Source organism: Cnephaeus nilssonii (genome assembly GCF_951640355.1).
Source record: "Cnephaeus nilssonii genome assembly, chromosome: 7".
NCBI classification, from domain to species: Eukaryota; Metazoa; Chordata; class Mammalia; order Chiroptera; family Vespertilionidae; genus Cnephaeus; species Cnephaeus nilssonii.
Window position 1 is genome coordinate 75,653,526 of NC_137078.1, and position 17,814 is coordinate 75,671,339.

Consider the following 17,814-nt stretch of genomic DNA (forward strand, 5'->3'; position numbering starts at 1 on the left):
CGCACATTAACCACCAGGGGGCAGACACTCAACACAGAAGCTACCCCCTGGTGGTCAGTGTGCTCCCACAGGGGGAGCACCGCTCAGCCACAAGCCGGGCTGACGGCTGGCGAGCACAGCAGTAGTGGGGGCAGGAGCCTCTTCTGCCTCCGCAGCGGTGCTAAGGATGTCTGACTGCGGCTTAGGCCTGCTCTCTGTGGGCTCCCAGACTGTGAAAGGGCGCAGGTCGGGCTGAGAGACACCCCCCGCCCAGTGCACGAATGTTGTGCACTGGGCCTCTAGTTAACAATAAGTTTCAAGTCTTTCCTGAGCTGCCCATCCCTTTTCCGAGACTGGCTCAATGGGTAGTCCAGCAGAGCTGCCTGGCCCCAAACTCACTTTCCTACCTGTTGATCACAGCATTGTAAAGCTTAATGAAGTAGAGATGCATTACATTTATCACTTGCCCTAGATCCACTCAAATCCATCACTATGTCACGGCAAGAAGTTAGATTGATCTGACAGGATTTGCTCTTTTTCACAAACCCATGTAAGTTATTACTCAGTACCCTCTGCTCTTCTAGCTGTTTGTTGATTGATTATCTGACGATCAGGTCAAGTATCTTCTCTGGAATCACAGTAAACTAACGGGTCTATAATTTCCAAGATCATTCGTATTCCCCTTTTAAAGATAAGCAAGACAGCAAATGCTTCTTCCTGAGTTCTCTAAAGCAACAGCTAATGCTTTGCTAATAATGAAGCAGGGCAGCCAATTCCTTAAGTGCCCTTGGAATCACATCATCAGGGTTCATTGATTCTGTAGATAATCTTTAATCAGGCCCAGATCCTGGTAAACAGCATGAAGCCCTAGCTCAGCCTAGATCTGAAAGGCCTTGGTACCTAACTCTAGGAAGGAAGCTGGTGATACAGGTGATTTAAATCTGTACTGCATTGCAATAAATGAATAAAAAGAACTAAAAATAAAAAGAACAGTGCCCTTGAAAGAGAGATGAAAGGTGATACTGACAGACCAAACTGAGACATGAATCCAGGCTTCACCTTCATCAACATTGGTAGGACCCTCTGTAGAACAAGGGAACAGAGCTACATAATTATCTGAGCTTATAATCTAACTGAAAAGTTCAGAAACAAACATTCGTTGGCATGTGCCAGGAGGTAGAAAGCAGTAAAGGCCATAGGGCGGTGCCAAGCAATCATGAGGGATAAACTCATATGCAATAGGGATGTGTTGGGTTTCAGACTCTATACCAGGAAGGGAAATAATATGGTATATTAGGATATGGATCCCTGATTCCAGCCTAAGAGAATCTACAAAACCAAAATCCCCACACACCATCCAGGCACACCCACCACAGAATCTCCAGTAGTTCTGGGAGGCAGAGGAGAAGACCCTAGAGCATGGACTGAGAAAGTAAATGTGGCTCAGGTAGCTTCCCAGCTATATTTCCTTTTGTACAAAGTTAGCACATGCTCCTCAATCTGCTCCTGTCTTCCCAAGCTTAAGTAGATCTGATTCTACTGCCCCAAAGGCAGACACTACTTTAAGGGAGAATAGGAAAAAGAAAAGGAGAAATGGGAAAGAAAAAGGGTTCTGATATCTGCTTTATGGAAAGCAATCTATTATTCTAAAGAAAGGACACCTTCCTGAGGGTGGGGGTATTAATCATGAGAAATGAACCCATTTTATCTCTGAATGGACCCCATTCCTCCCTGTCTCCCAAGTGCCTGATGCCACAGTCCTCCTTTCCCCCTTCTTACTATTCCCAGGATCAATATGTCTATGCATCCCAGAACTATACACTTGACAACCCAGGCTCAGAGGGAGGAATTACAGTCCTAGAGCCAGGCATACCCAAGGTCTCCACGATACAATGAACTTCCTATCAGCTCCCAATCATTCCTTCAAAGCAAACACCAAGCACTCCAAGATCACCTAGCATAGGTGCCCTCTGCTGCTAATCCAAGCTTCCTAGTAGCACTACCTTAAAAGGTCTCTTGATACAGTCAGTGGCTAAGGAAAAAAACAAGCAAAAAAATGTTCCTTTCCAACAGACCAACAATGGTACTTGTTCAGGTTATATAATGCTGCATAACAAATCATCCCAAAATTTAGTGGCTTAAAACATCAATAATCATTTATTCCCTCTCACAATTCTATAAGCCAGGAATTCAGGAGTGGCTCAGTTGGCCAGTCTGGCTCACGGTCTCTCCTGAGGTTGAAGATGTCCACTGGGGCTGGAGTTATCTAAAGGCTTGACTGGGGCTGGCAGATTCACTTCCAAGATAGCACCAAGAAACATGACTGGAAGTTGGTACTGGCTTTTAGCTAAGAGCCTTAGTTCCTATACATGTGCCTACCCAAAGGGCTGCTTGAATGCCCTCATAGCATGGTGGCTGGCTTCCTCCAGAACAAGTGATCCAAAGAGCAAGTGGACTGCAATGCTTTTTTATGACTTAGCCTCAGAATGTCGCTTCCACTATATTGTATTGGTTATACAGGTTCAGCGGATTCAGTGTAGGCAGGGAAAAACCAAGGGTATGAATAGTAAGAAGCAAGGATTTCTGGGGACCATTTTGGAGGCTGACTACCACAGTATTCCTTCAAGAACATGCAGCAGTAACAGAAGAAAGGAGAGGAGGGAAAGGAAAGAGGAAGGGTGGGACAAAGGAAATATTTTGATTCCCAAAGGGTGAGACCGAGAGAAATAATGTACCCGGTTTTCTCCAGAGACTGCCTTACCCTAGCATGCCTGAACCAAGTCCTGCTTCCTAGGCAGGAACTCCAGATTAGTAGCTAAAAGCCAGGAAGACATAAGAAAGTTCCTCTGGGTCCCAGGAAGCAAGACTATCCTCCCTCCCTCCTTACCACCCCACCTTTTCTGAAGCAATGATGCAACAGTTACCTGAGGTTGAATCTGTGGCTTGTCACACGTGGCCTCAAAGTCCAGCACTAAAAAGTAGTGATACCTCTGGGGAGGGAAGGACACCATTGCTGCCATGGATGCGCCAAAGCCGTGGGCCGCCAGCTTTCTGGTGGATATGGAGCAGAACTCCGGAACACCACAGGGAGAAAATAAGTGGGAGCCCAGCACTTTTCTTGCTCTTGAAAGTAAATATGAAGAAAATCGAGCTGCTCCAGTCTGCAAAGGTGCTAGCATTGAACATCCAGAAGCATCTAAAACTTAGGGGAGGAAAAATTAAAAACAAAAAAACAAAAACAAAAAAACAGAGAGCCTGGGTTACTCCCCTCCCACTATGGCCCTGTTCCATCTAGTCTTTAGGGATAGTCACACAGTATGAACCACTCCCGTTTGTTTCTGAGCCCCTTTTCTTAATCACTGTATTCATTACTGAAGTTCAAGACCCTGCTACTGGTCCCTGAGCATTATGACAGCTTGGAGTTTCCCAGATCATTCTCAAAATAACATTGGCCTTCATCTTTACATGGAGCTCTCACACTCCAAAGAGAGGAGAGAACAATTATGTGCTCACTTCTCAGGTGGTGACAGCTAACATTAAAGCTAAGGTCCCCAAAGTAACATGAAGGGACCCAGTTGCACAATCAGTCCTGGGAGCTAAGTAGACTCAGAGAGACAGCTGAAAACACCCAATATTCTCTCTTTAGTTCCATTCCAAGCCATTTGCCCCTAGCTTTCCTATCTGTAACTATCTTAACACCTCCACATACCTTGCTCCCTTCTCCAACGTGAAAGCAAACAGAGCCAATCACAGGGGAGTTTGCTCATGATATTCTGCTGATTCCCCAGCCCCCACACCAGTAAGTGGCACCCTGGGAGAATGAAAATGCCTGCAGAACACAGCTGGCAACAGCCTCAGGCCTTCCCATTTGCTGCCTTTAGAATCACTCTCTCTACTAGAGGCCTTGAATGACTGCAGGACTTTTTTAAATAGGGAAGAAAAAGAGAAAACCCAGATGTGGCAGTAATGGGAGCATTGCTAAAAATCTAGTAAAGTTTCTGAGTGAACATGTGCAAGAAAAAAAAAATCCAAATGACTTTTCAAGTTTTCCCTTTAAATTTGCAGAATGTCTGCTTCTTAGAGGGCTAACGAAATATAAAAATCAAAGCCTAAGTTTTAAATAACTCAAGCTTCCTTAAAAAAAATAAGAAAGGAACAAAGCAGAAATTTGGTGTTTTCCCCTCTTTTATACCAAATACTCAAAGTCAGACAAGAAATTTCACAGCCAATACAGAAATGGCCATAGTTTACGCCTTTTGGAACCCCATGCTTACAGAGCCAAAAGCTTGTCTCTGAAAGGCTGCAAACGGGCACTTGCTCCCTCACATAGGGTGGAGGGGGAGAGCAGTCAGTGAAGTCCAGAGCATATTCAAAGGCAACAAGGTCACTACTACCTGAGTGGACATAGGACAATACCAAGTATCACTTCTCATCCTGGCTCTCCCAACTCACTGAATGAGCTACAATAATTTGCCTGCACATTTATTAGGATATATGCTAGTGTGCATTCTCAATTTTCCTATCCCTATAGTAAAATTCCATGTAGATTCAATAGAACTAAGACCACAAATTATTTTAAATTCTTCATGGTTCCTGCATAAGCACTGCTTGTTTTCCCAGCCGCTCCAAAAATGCAGCCAAAACTCAGCCCAGAGTAGACAAAAGCTGGCTTGAGTTTCATTAGAAAATGTCTTGGAAAGGCAAATGGGCCAATATCCCTTTGAAAGCCGGAATCCAAAATAACTCTTCATATCACCCACTCCTGAACAGTACTAAAACCTTGATGAGATAGGAGACACCAGTCTGCTCACATTATGCTTTCTAGTTTGGTCTAAAGTCCTTCAGGGCCTTAGAGTACTTTAACCGCTCCAAGTCAGGCCATGCCTAAGGATTTTTGAAAGTCTTATGTTCTCCCATGTGTAAATATAGTATATAAAGTGTATGTACAATCACCCAGACCTCATCTGCCAGATGCTACAGGCAATTAAGTGTCATGATTAAGGAGGGCTTCAGGTTTGCATCCTGGCTTTACCAGTTATTTACCATGGCACAATGGGCAAACTCTGTTCTTCAATTCCTCACCTGTAAAATGACAATAACAGCTCCTACTCCTTAAGTGAGAATGAAATGAGAAGATACACATAAAGCACTAAGAGCTGGCACATAAGGGCTCAATAAATATTACCTTACTATTGGGATAATCCAAGATGGCTGCAGAATAGATGGAAGCTACACTCACTCCCAGCACCAAACTGGATTACAACTAAATTATAGATCAATATTAGCTTACTGTTATTACTACTACCTTATTGGGCTATGCCCCCCTAGTCAAACCTAGATCCCCATACTTTGGGCCTATAAACCCACTTAATGCATAACGCACCCTCAGAGAGTAACATTAATGTCTCCTACATCCTAGAATCTCTAGATCTCTCATATAACATACTATATATATGCCTATTCCCTTCCATGGACAACATATTAATGGCCAGAGTTCCTCTTTCCGGCAGGTCTTGCTTTTCTCACCTGATTTCACCCACATCAAACAGCTTCTCTTGTAGGAAGTCTTGAGAGCAGACATTAGTAGACCAGGCCTCCACATGTCAGCAGTCACTGGGTTCTATACTTCCCTTACTTCTAAGAACCAAGTTCAACCCAAGTCAAGAAACAGAGGGCACCTCTTCCTCTTTCCTTACTGAAAAATTCAATCTAATGGCTTTAGGCAGGTGAAACAACATTTGGAGTGGGGGAAGCAGAAGGGTCTGGAGGTTAGAATGAGAGCCCACGTAGGTGAGGAGGGCATCCATACAGATGCAGGGAGGTGTGATGTAGCATGTCAGAGCCCATGTGGAGTGTGGAGGGCATCCACAGGGGAGTCCAATGTGGTGAGTCATGGGCAGGGTAAAAAAGGCACCCAAGAGGGGGAAAGAGCAGTGGCAACGATGGGAGATTACTTATATAAAGAGGAATTAATTAAAGAAGGGCATATATTAAAGGTCATGGAAACCCCGTTTCTCACTATTAGACTATAGAATTAAAATATGGAAAAAGGAAAAGACAAATTTCTGATAGATAATAAAAATAAAGCTAGATACAAATGTGAGTATGAATATACACACACAGGTACATACATATACAAATATATAAACACATGCAAATATATTTTCTAGCTCTGTTTGCTGAAGGGCCAAGGAGCAGCAACACTCCAATAACAATGAGTACACATAGAACCCAGTTGCCTTCTGAATAATATTTTCCAGAACTCTTTGAGAAATGGCTGATTTCAGGGCTATGGTAGAGAAAGGGACAAGATGAACCTGGAACATATTATGCCAGAAAGCAAGGAAATTCTCAATGATAGGAACATATCAAAAAGATGCAGAAGTCAGTTTCAAGGGGATCTGGCAAAATAAATAATGATAATAATAGATTGTAATGAGCTAAATAAAAAGGAAACTTATGACTTCATAAAGATATAAGTAAATAAATAAAATTTAAGTCTGATAAGGGATATTCACATAGTTTGAAAGTACCTCCCCATAGAATGTTTATTATAACAGGAAGTAAGTTTACAATGGGGAAGCCTAGCAGACATCACCTTAATCCACTGAACAAAATGAACATTATTAATAATGGGATAAGTCAAAATCATGTACCACAAGATATAAGATGCAATGAGAAGAACAAAGCATCATTTCTGTGATATTCAAAGATGTATAACCTAAATATAATCATCAGAAAATATCGGACAAACCCTAATTGAAGGACAGCCTATAATGTTCAAAAGTATCAAGTTCATGGACCGGTTGGTGTGGCTCAGTGGTTGAGCATCGACCTATGAACTAGAAGATCACGGTTTGATTCCTGGTCAGGGCACATGCCCAGGTTTCGGGCCCAATCCCCAGTGTGGCGTGTGTAGGAGGCAGCCAATAGATGATTCTCTCTCATCACTGATGTTTCTATCTCTCTCCCTCTCCTTCCCTCTCTGAAATCAATAAAAATACATATTTAAAAAAAAATAAAAAATTATATATATATATATATATCTCAAGGTCATAAAGGTCAAGGTATAGTTACTTAGGTAAGTTAAAGGAGATTAAAGAGACTCGATAACTAAAGGCAATGCACAATTATGAACTGGATCATTTTGCTACAAAGAACATTACTGGGACAACAGGCAAAACTTGAATGGGGTTTGAGGATTAGATGGAGGTAATGTTATCAATGTCAATTTCCTAGTTTTCATGGTTGCATTTTGTTTAGGTAGGAAAATGTCCTTGCATTAGGAAATACATGCAAAGTATTCAGGGTGATGGGGCGTTAGATTAACAACTTAACTCTCAAATGGTTCAAAAAAATTTATTTGTATTAAATTTCCAACTTTTATGTAAATGTGGTCTATTTCAAACTTTTTAAAATTTATCTTTTAATCCATACACAATGTTGTTTTAAAAAAGAAACTGAGAACAGACAGTACGAAAGGGAGCAATCTCCCCACACTGTCCACAGAACGTAGGTTGCATGCTCTCCTCTAGCAGGCAGGCTGGCGAGTCTCCATCAGAGCCCCAACTGGTGCCCCCTCACCGGGCACTCCTGCCCCCATTAGAGCCTTCTTAGGAAACATCCCTGCCCTAAGTGCAGTGGAGCTTCACCTGCCCTCGTTTTCTCTGGCTTCTAGGGGTTTCTCTTTTCTATTGATGTCTTTATACTTTAGTCATAAGTTTGCAGAATGTAAGTCTAGAACTTATATTATCAGCTGGGATTTGAGTATCTAGTTGAGGGGCAAAACACAAAAGAAACAGTTTATGATTCTGTGTTTTTCTGCACACAATCTTTGATCAGAGACCAAGATTTATACCATTTATTCTTAGATACCCTTTTATTTCTCCTAGTAAATTAACAGTAGTAAGTAGCTTATGGCAAGGAGGAAAATGAATGATTCCCTTCTCAAAATGAAGGGACCAGCCCTCTAGGGGCAGGGGAGGGGTAAACAGGACTGCCACAGGGCTAGTCAGATTTGGAGAAACAGGCCTGAGCCCCAGCCCCAGGAGGATGGTCTCTGTGCAGAGTATTTACACAACAGACACCAATGGCTCCTCTGCAGCCATTACTGTCGGTCAGGTAAATAACGCATGTGCCAAAACACACATTTAATGAGGGAAATAATATGCCTTTATAAAAAGCCTCAATCTGTATTTACCTGAGAGACCAGAGAAGCACCAAATCACCAGATTAGTGGAACCACAGAGGAGTCATTCTGGTGTCTTGGGTAAATAGACATTTTATAGCCTTCCATTACTAGAGGGGGGAAGGGAGGGCAAAGGGAGGGGGGCCATCCTTTAACATCCACATGCACAGGCCAGGGGAGCCTGGGGGATGGAAAAGAAGAAAAGCCCATCATGAAACACGGGATCTACTCCCACCCTATCCCCCCCCACCATATATACTTGAAATGTATCAAGTTTGTACACCCCTGGATTCAATCCATTCCATTAAAAGCCAGACTGGGTGGCAGAAGATTCCAGAGAAACTCCAAGGCACCAAAGGCAGGTTCTGAGTCCAGCTGACGAAGCACCTGGGTCAGCTGCAGCTTCCCCAGTTCCCAGTCCTGGGGCAAGTCTCTATCCCAATCTGATCAGTAGGACCACAACTGCTCAGGCAACCGAGTCACAGAAGCATCAACAGACAATACAGTAATACCTGTCTGGAACTTGGTCACAGGCTCTATCTTAGGCAGCTAAAAATAGCCTGGGAAAAATATAAACAAACTGTATGCCTTAAAAAGTAATCATCTTCAATCTAATGAATGCATCCTTACTGCCAGAGCACTTTCTATGAAAATTAGACTATCAAAGGTGAAAGAAAACTTAAGAGGTGACACAGTCCAGCCAGCCGGTGAAAATGAGCTCCAGAAAAAGAAACGATTGCACAAGGTTCACAAAGCAAGAAGGAGTAAGAATAGAACCCAGGGCTCCCAACTCCCAGTTCAGGGACTTGGGCCACTGCCCCAACACAAGGCCTCATCACCTGTTCCCCAAGTGGAGGCCAAGGGCCTGAGAGCTAGGTCTAATGTGCTGAAAGTTAGAAACTGAGACAACAAAGCTTGGCATGCCCTGGAACCTCTACACAACTTCCTGATGGCCCCAAAATGGAATGAAGAAGGAACTCCAAAGCTGGGTTCTCAATTCAATAAAACATTCTCCTCTCTAGAACCTGTCACTTCTTGGCCTGTAGCTACAGCTGCTTCTGCTCCAACACAGGGCCAGGGAAAGCTCACCCAATGTCAGAAACAGCTGCTAATCCCAAGCTATCAGCAGAGCGAAAGTCACTGAAGAACTCCAGGAACTTCAAATTCTGGTGGCAACATCACAGGCCATTGGAGGTTCACTCTCCCCATGCCTGTCTCAGTAGGTCAAGGCAGCACAAAAAAAGAAGTGGCTCAGTGGTTGAGCGTCGACCTACGAACCAGGAGGTCACGGTTCCATTCCTGGTCAGGGAACATGGCCAGGTTGCAGGCTCAATCCCCAGTGTGGGCTGTGCAGGAGGCAGCCTATCAATGATTCTCTTTCATCATTGATGTTTCTATCTCTCTCTCTCTCTCTCTCTCTCTCCCTTCCTCTCTGAAATAAATAAAAATGTATTAAAAATAAAATAAACAAAAATAAAACTAAAAAGAAGTGACTATGATTTGCCTGCTGTCTGCTAATCCATCAGCCACATCCAGTAGTTTGGCAAATTCTGTAGAGGGGCCAAAGCTGAGAAACATCTCTTTGCAAAACCCTACAAGTCAGTTCTGACCCCACTGCATACAAGTAGGGGCAAGGGCTTATTTCCTAACACACCATAAATAAGATAGAAATGGATGAAGGGCAGGGTATGCTACTCTCACCCTGTTAAGCACCTCCTACACTCATAGAAAGCATCTGACCCCAAAACCTTCTACTTATGAGATGGAGAACTGATACAGAAACAAGGAGTCATATAGCTAGTTGTCAAAAGGCTGATATTAGCTCTGCTTAGGTTTTAATCCTAACTCTAATACATATTCTTTGTAATGACACCTATAAAAATACTTATCTCTTAGGGGTTTGATGTAGACACACAACGTATATAAAGTGCTTTGCACAACAGTAAGTGCTCAGTAAAAGGGAGCCATTGCTGTTAACATGATAAAGAGGAAAGGAAAACAACATTTTCTGAAAATCTACTGTAAGACAGGCTCATTATTAGGAATTTACAAATTTCATCCCATTTAATCCTTTCAACTATCCAGCAAAATGGGTAACAGTATTACCACTTTACATATGAGAAAACTAAGGCTCAGAGGCACTTCAGGTCCTGTTCTCCTCTCCCATGCTTGACGGCCCATTTTCCCCACTGGACTGATTCCCCCATCAGCCAGCCATAAGGCTAGCAATGCATATCCACTTCAGTGTGTTTTGTTTCATTTTTTTGAGATAAGGTGTGACTTTCACTCAAAATAATTCAACCACAAGCAATAATTAAGTTTGTCCAAGTCATCCAAATTTGTTTTCGTAACAATTTTTAAATATATTCTAACAAGAAAAACATATTGCAGCCTGGGTACAAAAAGCAGAAACAGGAAGGGGTACCCTGGATTAAAACAACCACAGCACAAGGAACACAAAGCCTCTTCTACAACAATTCCACAGGAGCAAATCCTCCCAATCTCACAGAGCCGAGAAACTGGCAGGAGGCAAGGTGACAATCAGCTCTTGCTCAGTTCCCCAAATTAGATGTTTTCTTTTACAAATCTGTGCCTTGGCAAATGCTCCTTCCTCTGTTTTAAAATGTACTTCTATTTTCACCAGGCAAATTACTGCTCCTTCCTCAAAATCCAACTCAAATCTCCCCTTTTGGGGAGCTTTCTCTGACACCATCATAAAGTCAATTGATCCAATAGCACAGTTTATCCTTATTTGATAACTTTTATCTCACTAGATTGTAAGATTTTAGTTATCTGTTTCTCCTCCTACCAGCCATTTTCAGGAAGAAGGTGAGGATAGAAGATAGTAGGTATAGTTGTGTGTGTGTGTGTGTGTGCATGTGTGTTTAAAAATAATATCTGACATGATAATTTCTTTGACTTGTCTTTGGTCAGACTCTTTGTTGCATTTAAAAATTTCAAGCAGCATTAAAGAAAAGCATAAAATTAGTTTTCTCCATCTAAATAGTGCATGAGTTTAAAAAGTATGAGAAACACTGAGCTAGACATAGATCCTTAAGGGCAAGGACCACATCTTATTCATTTCTGTATTCCCAGTCCAGAGCCAGGCACAAGTAAGTGTGAGTCACTGTTTGCTGAATGAATGTATATGCCCAAAGTCATAATGTCAACTGGGCTGGAATCAGAACATGTTAGAGCAGAGCAGGGTCTAAGTACCAATCAAAGCTTCTTTTCCTCTCTCTCCCCCCTCCTCCCTCCTTCCTCCTAAGCCACCCCATTCTGTCCTCTCAGTTAAAGAGAGAGGGGAGAAACATTGCCTTGGTGCCAGAATACTATTAAAAGGATTAATTTAGGGACCAGTGTTTGGACTGTCACATCCAATCACTACCACAGATCTACAGCTTCCCAAATCAAGCTCATGCAAAGAGGAATCAATTGCAAGGACACAGAGGGTCTGAACAGGCATACTAATGGCCTCCTGAGGTGCCAGCGGCCAGCTCTGACACTCCCATAAATTATCCGCCTTTTGATTTTACCTGTAGCTGTGGGGCACAAGGCACAATTTTGAACATATCAAAGCAATCTCTTATAACCCAAGGCTCCCCCAAGAATGTCCCCAAAGGAGGACGGACTAAAAACAATGACCCAAAGGGAATCTGCTTCTCAACAGGCCTGTTCCTAGCAGCCATCAATTAAAATCCAACAGGACCAAGAGGATAAAGTGGGACCCAAATAAAGCCTAGCATATCTGGATAAGGCATGCATCAGAACACATTTCTGCAGTGACTACACATCTCTGACTCAAAAAAAGAGAAATCACAGCAATAAACTAACAATTTCATCTGGAGGCAAATCTGCACTAGCTCTCACGATACCTTACAGCATGACCTTGGGCAACACACTTAACCTTACTGGGCCTCAGTTTCCTCAATGGGTAGCAGGGATAATAATGCTGACCACCTGACCCACTTCCTAGAGTTGTGAAAAGTAATAAAAGACATCCAAGAGGCACTACAAAGATGTGAGGCCACAGGGTGGCAATACTAATAAACGACCCAGACGGACTGGGAGAGATGACTGGTCACACTTCGGTGAATTTCTTTGGGTAGCTGCTCTCTCAATTCGCTTCACTGATGGTATGGGGACTAAGGTCCACACTGAACAAAGTTCTGGGATTCTAAATGGGATTCCTGCTCTCTGAAAATGTTCCATTATGAAGAGCAGTGTCTTGCTTTAGTTGTAACTTCCTCTTGTCTGCTGACGGCCTCGCCTCCGCCAGGGTCTATGTTTCTATCATATGGCCACAAATACAATTGTAAGGACCCAAAACATACTAAGTCACAGGCCAACTCACCCAATTACTGGCTGCTTTGTAAAAATTATTGTGTAAAATACTATACACTAAATACATATCTCTGCAACTATTTAACAAGTTAAATACACTGAACTAAGAGCTTTACATATAGTATCTCATTAAATCCTTTAACCAACCCTATTAAGTTCCATTATCCATTTTACAGGTAGGAAAGCTAAACTGAGCGAGGTAAGTCACTTAACCAAGGTCACATAACACTGTATCAGAAACCTACAGGCTTCCCTTCAGCAATGCAAGTACACTGGGGCTTGTAGGAGGAGGAAACAATTCATCAAACACTCAACTTCATTTGGTCCCTGTGCCTAAGCAACATTCCCAAACCCAGAAAAAAAGTCATCATTTTGCCACAAGCAAGGAGAGACTGAGTAGGACAATAATGAGGGCAATTCCTGGAAAGCTTAGGAAAAGGGGTGGTTCTCTGTGTGTACAGTTCAAGAAGTTCAAAGCAATTATCACTGAGCTATAGGCCCTTAGACCAAGATCTCTACCAGGGCTCCATGCATTTCCTACTTCCTTAAATAGGAAAGAGTTCCCAAAGTCTTTTCAATCATTTGACACCAACTTTCCCTTCCTACATCTTTTCTAGTCTGTGAAATAGGAGCTGGTATCACCAACGAATTCTTTGGTAGACATCTTTTAAGCTCCAGTAGATGGCCTGGAAATCCGTAAAGAGAACAAGTATACTGTATACATATATGCAAAGATTCAGTTATACTCAATCTTTAAGTGTCAAAATACTGCCTCAAAGAGGGAAATATAAAATGCTACCCGTGTAACTGCCACAGTCTCCTTACTGGTCTTTCTGCTCCAGTATTGTCTCCTTCGACCCATTCTTAACACTGAAATCAGAGCAAACTTTCCAAAACATATATTATCAATCCACTGCTTAATACCTTTTCATGAATTCTTACTGCTCTTATGAGAGTCTGCTCTGGGGCTGGCAAACTGTGGCCCACAGGCTAAATCCAGCTGCCACTGTTTTTATACATTTTACTGGAACACAGCCATGTCATTCATTTTCGTACTATGTCTGCTTTCATGTAGAGTTGAGTAGAGTCGAATGATTGTGACAGAGACCCACAAAGCCTTAATAAGTACTGGTCCTTTACAGAAAAAGTTTCTAATTTTTCCCCTACCCATCATCTGCTTCTGATCTTTAAGGTCCTGGCCTCTGTTTACCTTTCCTGTTTCATTTCTCACCATATTTTCCTACCCCTTGCCCACAGAGTACTCACTCTTTCAATCACATTAAACTTCAGTTTCTCAAATTCAACAAAGCTCTGACCTTCACGCTTGGTCCCTCATGTTTTCATCTAATTCGAGATGAGGAAGTTACTTCCTCTGAGTAGCCTTCCCTACGCCCATTGGTCTGGGTGAGGGACCCTTCTGAGTACTCCCAAAGCACCTACACTTACCTTATTATAGCACTCTCAGAGTGTATTATAATTGCTACTTTACTATCTGCCTTCCCCATGAATTTGTAAGCTCTCTGGTCAGGGGAAGTAGCTATCTTATTTAGCACCACAATCCCAGGGCCTAGCAAAGTGCCTGGCCCTTAGTTATGAAAGAAACAGCCTCTGAAATCCTGGATATCAATCATCGGAGTCTACCTTTTTAGCTAGCCTCAATTCGTGTAAAATGGAGATAGGCTGGGATTAACCATCCACCCAAAGGTGACTCACAACCCAAATTAAACCACGATCCCAAAGGCCTCGGTCAAATGTATTAACAAAAGTCAAATGAATGTGTTCCTTCCTACCATCTAAAGATGTTTATTTCTCAGAATAAAGAACTATTCCAGCTTATTAAACCTTTCTGAACCTAAAGTAGGTGTTCATGAAATGCCCACAAAGAAATCATGACAGAACTTGAGATTCTGAATACCCTACCTCCAACTCTCACACTTACAGACTTTGGGTAAGTTTCAGTGGTTTTTGAGCATATGGTGTCTTATTAGAAAAAGCTACACACAAATACAATCTGCACCTGCCCCGACCCCTCACCCTCCAAGCTCAAATGCTCATAAGGAAGAAGTCAAGCCAAACTTGACCAGGCAGCAGAATTCTCACCTCTCCGTACTTCGAAGATGCCAAGGCTGGTAGCTGGGGATGCTGAAGGTTCTGTGAAAGCTGGAAAGCCCCAATGCTGTGGATAAATACACATCTCTGCAACAAATCTATTTCAATACAAAGGATCAAATCCTCATGGGGCTGCTATGTGAAAAAATTTAAGGACCAACAGTCTACTTCAAACTCCTAAACTCAAACTACTTTGGGATAACAGCCATCTATGTGGAAGGACGGTGCCTGTATAGAGGTTTCAGAAGCTACTGACAGTATATATTTTTAAAATGAGGAATTTTATGTTCTCTAGTAGCATATTTTTCTTACTAAGAGACTTACCTCCTAGGAACACTAAACATTTACAATGTCTAAGCTTAGACTGAGAAAGAGGCCATAAAGTTGTATGCTCTCTGGATAATCCCAGAATCCTAGTCTAGTCAAGGAGAGGACACTAGTAAGGATGGCAATATTCAGAACTCAGGAACCGAGGCCAGGATTAGAGGAGGGGTTGCCACAAACACACAAGCCACATTGCAAATGGCCACATAAACTAGGAAACACTTGCAGGATACTTCCAGGTCTGTCTCAAGTTCATCGAAAGTCAAGGCAACCAAATCCCAAATCAAATCATCAATGGACACCTATCATTATTTATCACCTAATTCAGATCTTCCAAAGGACTAGAAGTTGCAGAGGTGCCCTTATGAGCTAGCAAAATGCCCTTTGCACAAAGAAACACCTAGGTTTGGAATCCATCTATTCCTGTCTACCACTCTATACACATTTAAGACTTTATTCTACTCAGATTCTCTGAGAAAATGTCACTCATCAACTTAGCGCACCACAAACAAAACACTTTTCAAGATGAAAAGGAATAAAAGCACTTTTATTTGGAGTTGGAAGTTGGAAGGAGAGCTCTCAGTAAAGCTCTGTGACCTAGCTAGCCGATTATTTACAGGATCTTTGGGCGGGAATTGTTAATGAGCTTTTAATTTGGAGTGCTTAAGTTGCCAAAGTGCTCTGAGCTCCAGTGAAGCACCACAGAATCCATAAAGGAAACCTTATCAATCACTTCCCGGCAGCTCCCTTCCCCCAACCCCCACCTCTCTGAGGAAAGGCAGCCAAGTGGGTTTCTAACCAAGATCACAGACACACACATTAGTGGAGTCACACTCCAAGTCCCTGTTTATAAATTGGCTTTTAAATGGTAGGGGATTCAGGTATAATATACTTAAGCTCCAGGCACGAACCCACTAAAACAAGGCCTGCTGTGTATGATAAAGTCAGAATAAAGCAGAATTTGATGAAGCCAATTTCTAGTAGAAACTCTACAATCAAAAATCATTCAGCCAATCACAACCTACTATAGTTCAAATAGTGCATAGTCTTTGGCCAATGGGATTCGTGTTTTTTTTTGCCCTTCAGCTGGGAGACTGGTAAAATGTCTGACAAGAGCTAATGCCAGACAACTATAGAGGCAATGATAGACACCATCAATTTGCAAAATCCAGCCCAAAGGACAGAATCCAAACCCCCCAATGAGGGGCCACATTCAGCATCTTCCAAATCAACAGGAGCAGTTATATTTTGCAAGAACTCGAAGTCAAGCCCCAATCCTAGTTCACGCTTTTTTGTTTTAAGAAAGCACCTGTTGCTGTAACATTTGCAGGAAAAACAAACAGAAAGCTAGCCCAGTTAGGCCCCTTATTCACTCCTTCCACCATCACTACTACCACCGCTACAGATTTACAAAGAAGTAAACTAACCTTATGTGTCTGTGTGGGTGTTGGGGAGGGGGGGAAGGGATGTTCTATCTACTATCTCCTTGCTGGATTTCTATCCTCTCTGATCAAACCTCTCTTCCTCCTCCCTGGTAATCCCATGTAAGAAGTCAGTACCCTTAGTCACCTCACCCAGTCTGTCTGGCAGAGCCCTGCCCCACGCCCTCTCCGCCTGACCATTACTCAGTAGATCACGCATCCAGGGTGAGCACATGGGCCAGCACCCAAGCTGCACAAACTGTGCGCGCCGCGACCCTCTCACCCCGCATGCATCAACCAGGGCCCACTGGGGAGCCTCTCCGCATCACCCACCCCAGGGTGTTGCCCCCAACTCGGGCCCATCCAAGTCCAGGGGAGAGTAAGGGGAGGGGCAGGGGGCCAGGAGACCAGTCCTCCTTCCCAGGGCCGCCCCCGCCCCCCGTCAGCAGCAGGAGAGGCTGTCGCCATGGCAACGCCCGCTCCTTGGGGCCAGCGCGGCAGGCTCCCTCCAGATGCAGGCCCCGACGTCTCCCTCGGCCTCAGCAGGCGCTCAGGGCAGTTTACGGCAGCGGGCGCGGCCCGCGCCGACTGTGGCGCCGGCCGGACAGAGGCAGGGCCAGCTCCGCTTGCTCCCCACCGCCCGATCCCGGCCGCCTCAAAAGCAGCAGCCAGCACCACGAGTCCACAACACACCGACTCACCTCCGCGCACTCTGACCCCGACCGACGCGGTGGACGGACGGGCGCAGTGGCCAATCGCTGATCCCGCCACCGGCTCCTTCAACCAATGGGATGCAGGTGGGCGGGGCTTCTTCTCCCCAAATGTTAACTCTCCCGCCGACATGCGCACTAAGGTATGTCAAGATGGTGATTCCCTGAGGCCGGCTTTATGGGACTTGTAGTTTTGAGGTGGCAAGTACTCATAAGAGAGTGAAGTGGGGGCTCATTTTCGACTGTGAAAGAAATTTAAAAACACACACACGAAAACTTTCCAAGGCCTAGAGCGACTCAAGGTCCACTTTCGTTTTCCCAACTTAAAATATATTCTATAAGGTGAGTATAGGCTCATAAGGTGACGTTATATTTAGATGACAACTTCTCATGATTTGTTCATTCAACAGGTCCTTAGTATTCACTCTCTGTGGTGGGCTGGGGGTGGAGGGAGAACCGAGAAGAGGGGTGTTTAGGCTAAGAAGAAAATGCTTAGTTTTTTTTTCTAAGATTTCTCAAGGGCCCTTTCTAAGGAAGAGGGAAATAACTCGTTCAGGTCGGCTCCAGAGGGAACTTACAGGTTAAAAGGATTCCGGCCTCAACAGTGAAGAATTTCCCTGGACAGCCTCGGCCAGTCTCTTCCGTCAGCAGGAGAGTACTCTGGCCAAAGCCAGAGATGTGTTTTTTCATCCAGATTATGGCTCTCTGGGAAGTCAAGGGTACCAGGTTCTGTAAACCT

At 43.6% G+C, this 17,814-nt stretch overlaps 1 protein-coding gene across 12 annotated transcripts in view; it reads right to left on the bottom strand.

Moving 5' to 3' along the window:
- The window catches only part of ERI3 (ERI1 exoribonuclease family member 3), a 133,025-nt gene extending 115,935 nt beyond the window's left edge, over positions 1–17,090 (bottom strand). For 2 of the 12 annotated variants that reach the window (XM_079777494.1, XM_079777496.1), the window contains exons 1-3: positions 16,699–17,060; positions 14,612–14,687; positions 2,904–3,175 (exon numbers count right to left, since the gene is read on the bottom strand). In XM_079777494.1, the coding sequence (XP_079633620.1) occupies positions 2,904–3,175; positions 14,612–14,687; positions 16,699–16,833 (483 nt within the window). In that variant the 5' untranslated portion in view covers positions 16,834–17,060. The other 10 variants (XM_079777490.1, XM_079777495.1, XM_079777500.1 and 7 more) reach the window with 9 other exon arrangements.
- Positions 17,091–17,814: the final 724 nt, after the last annotated feature.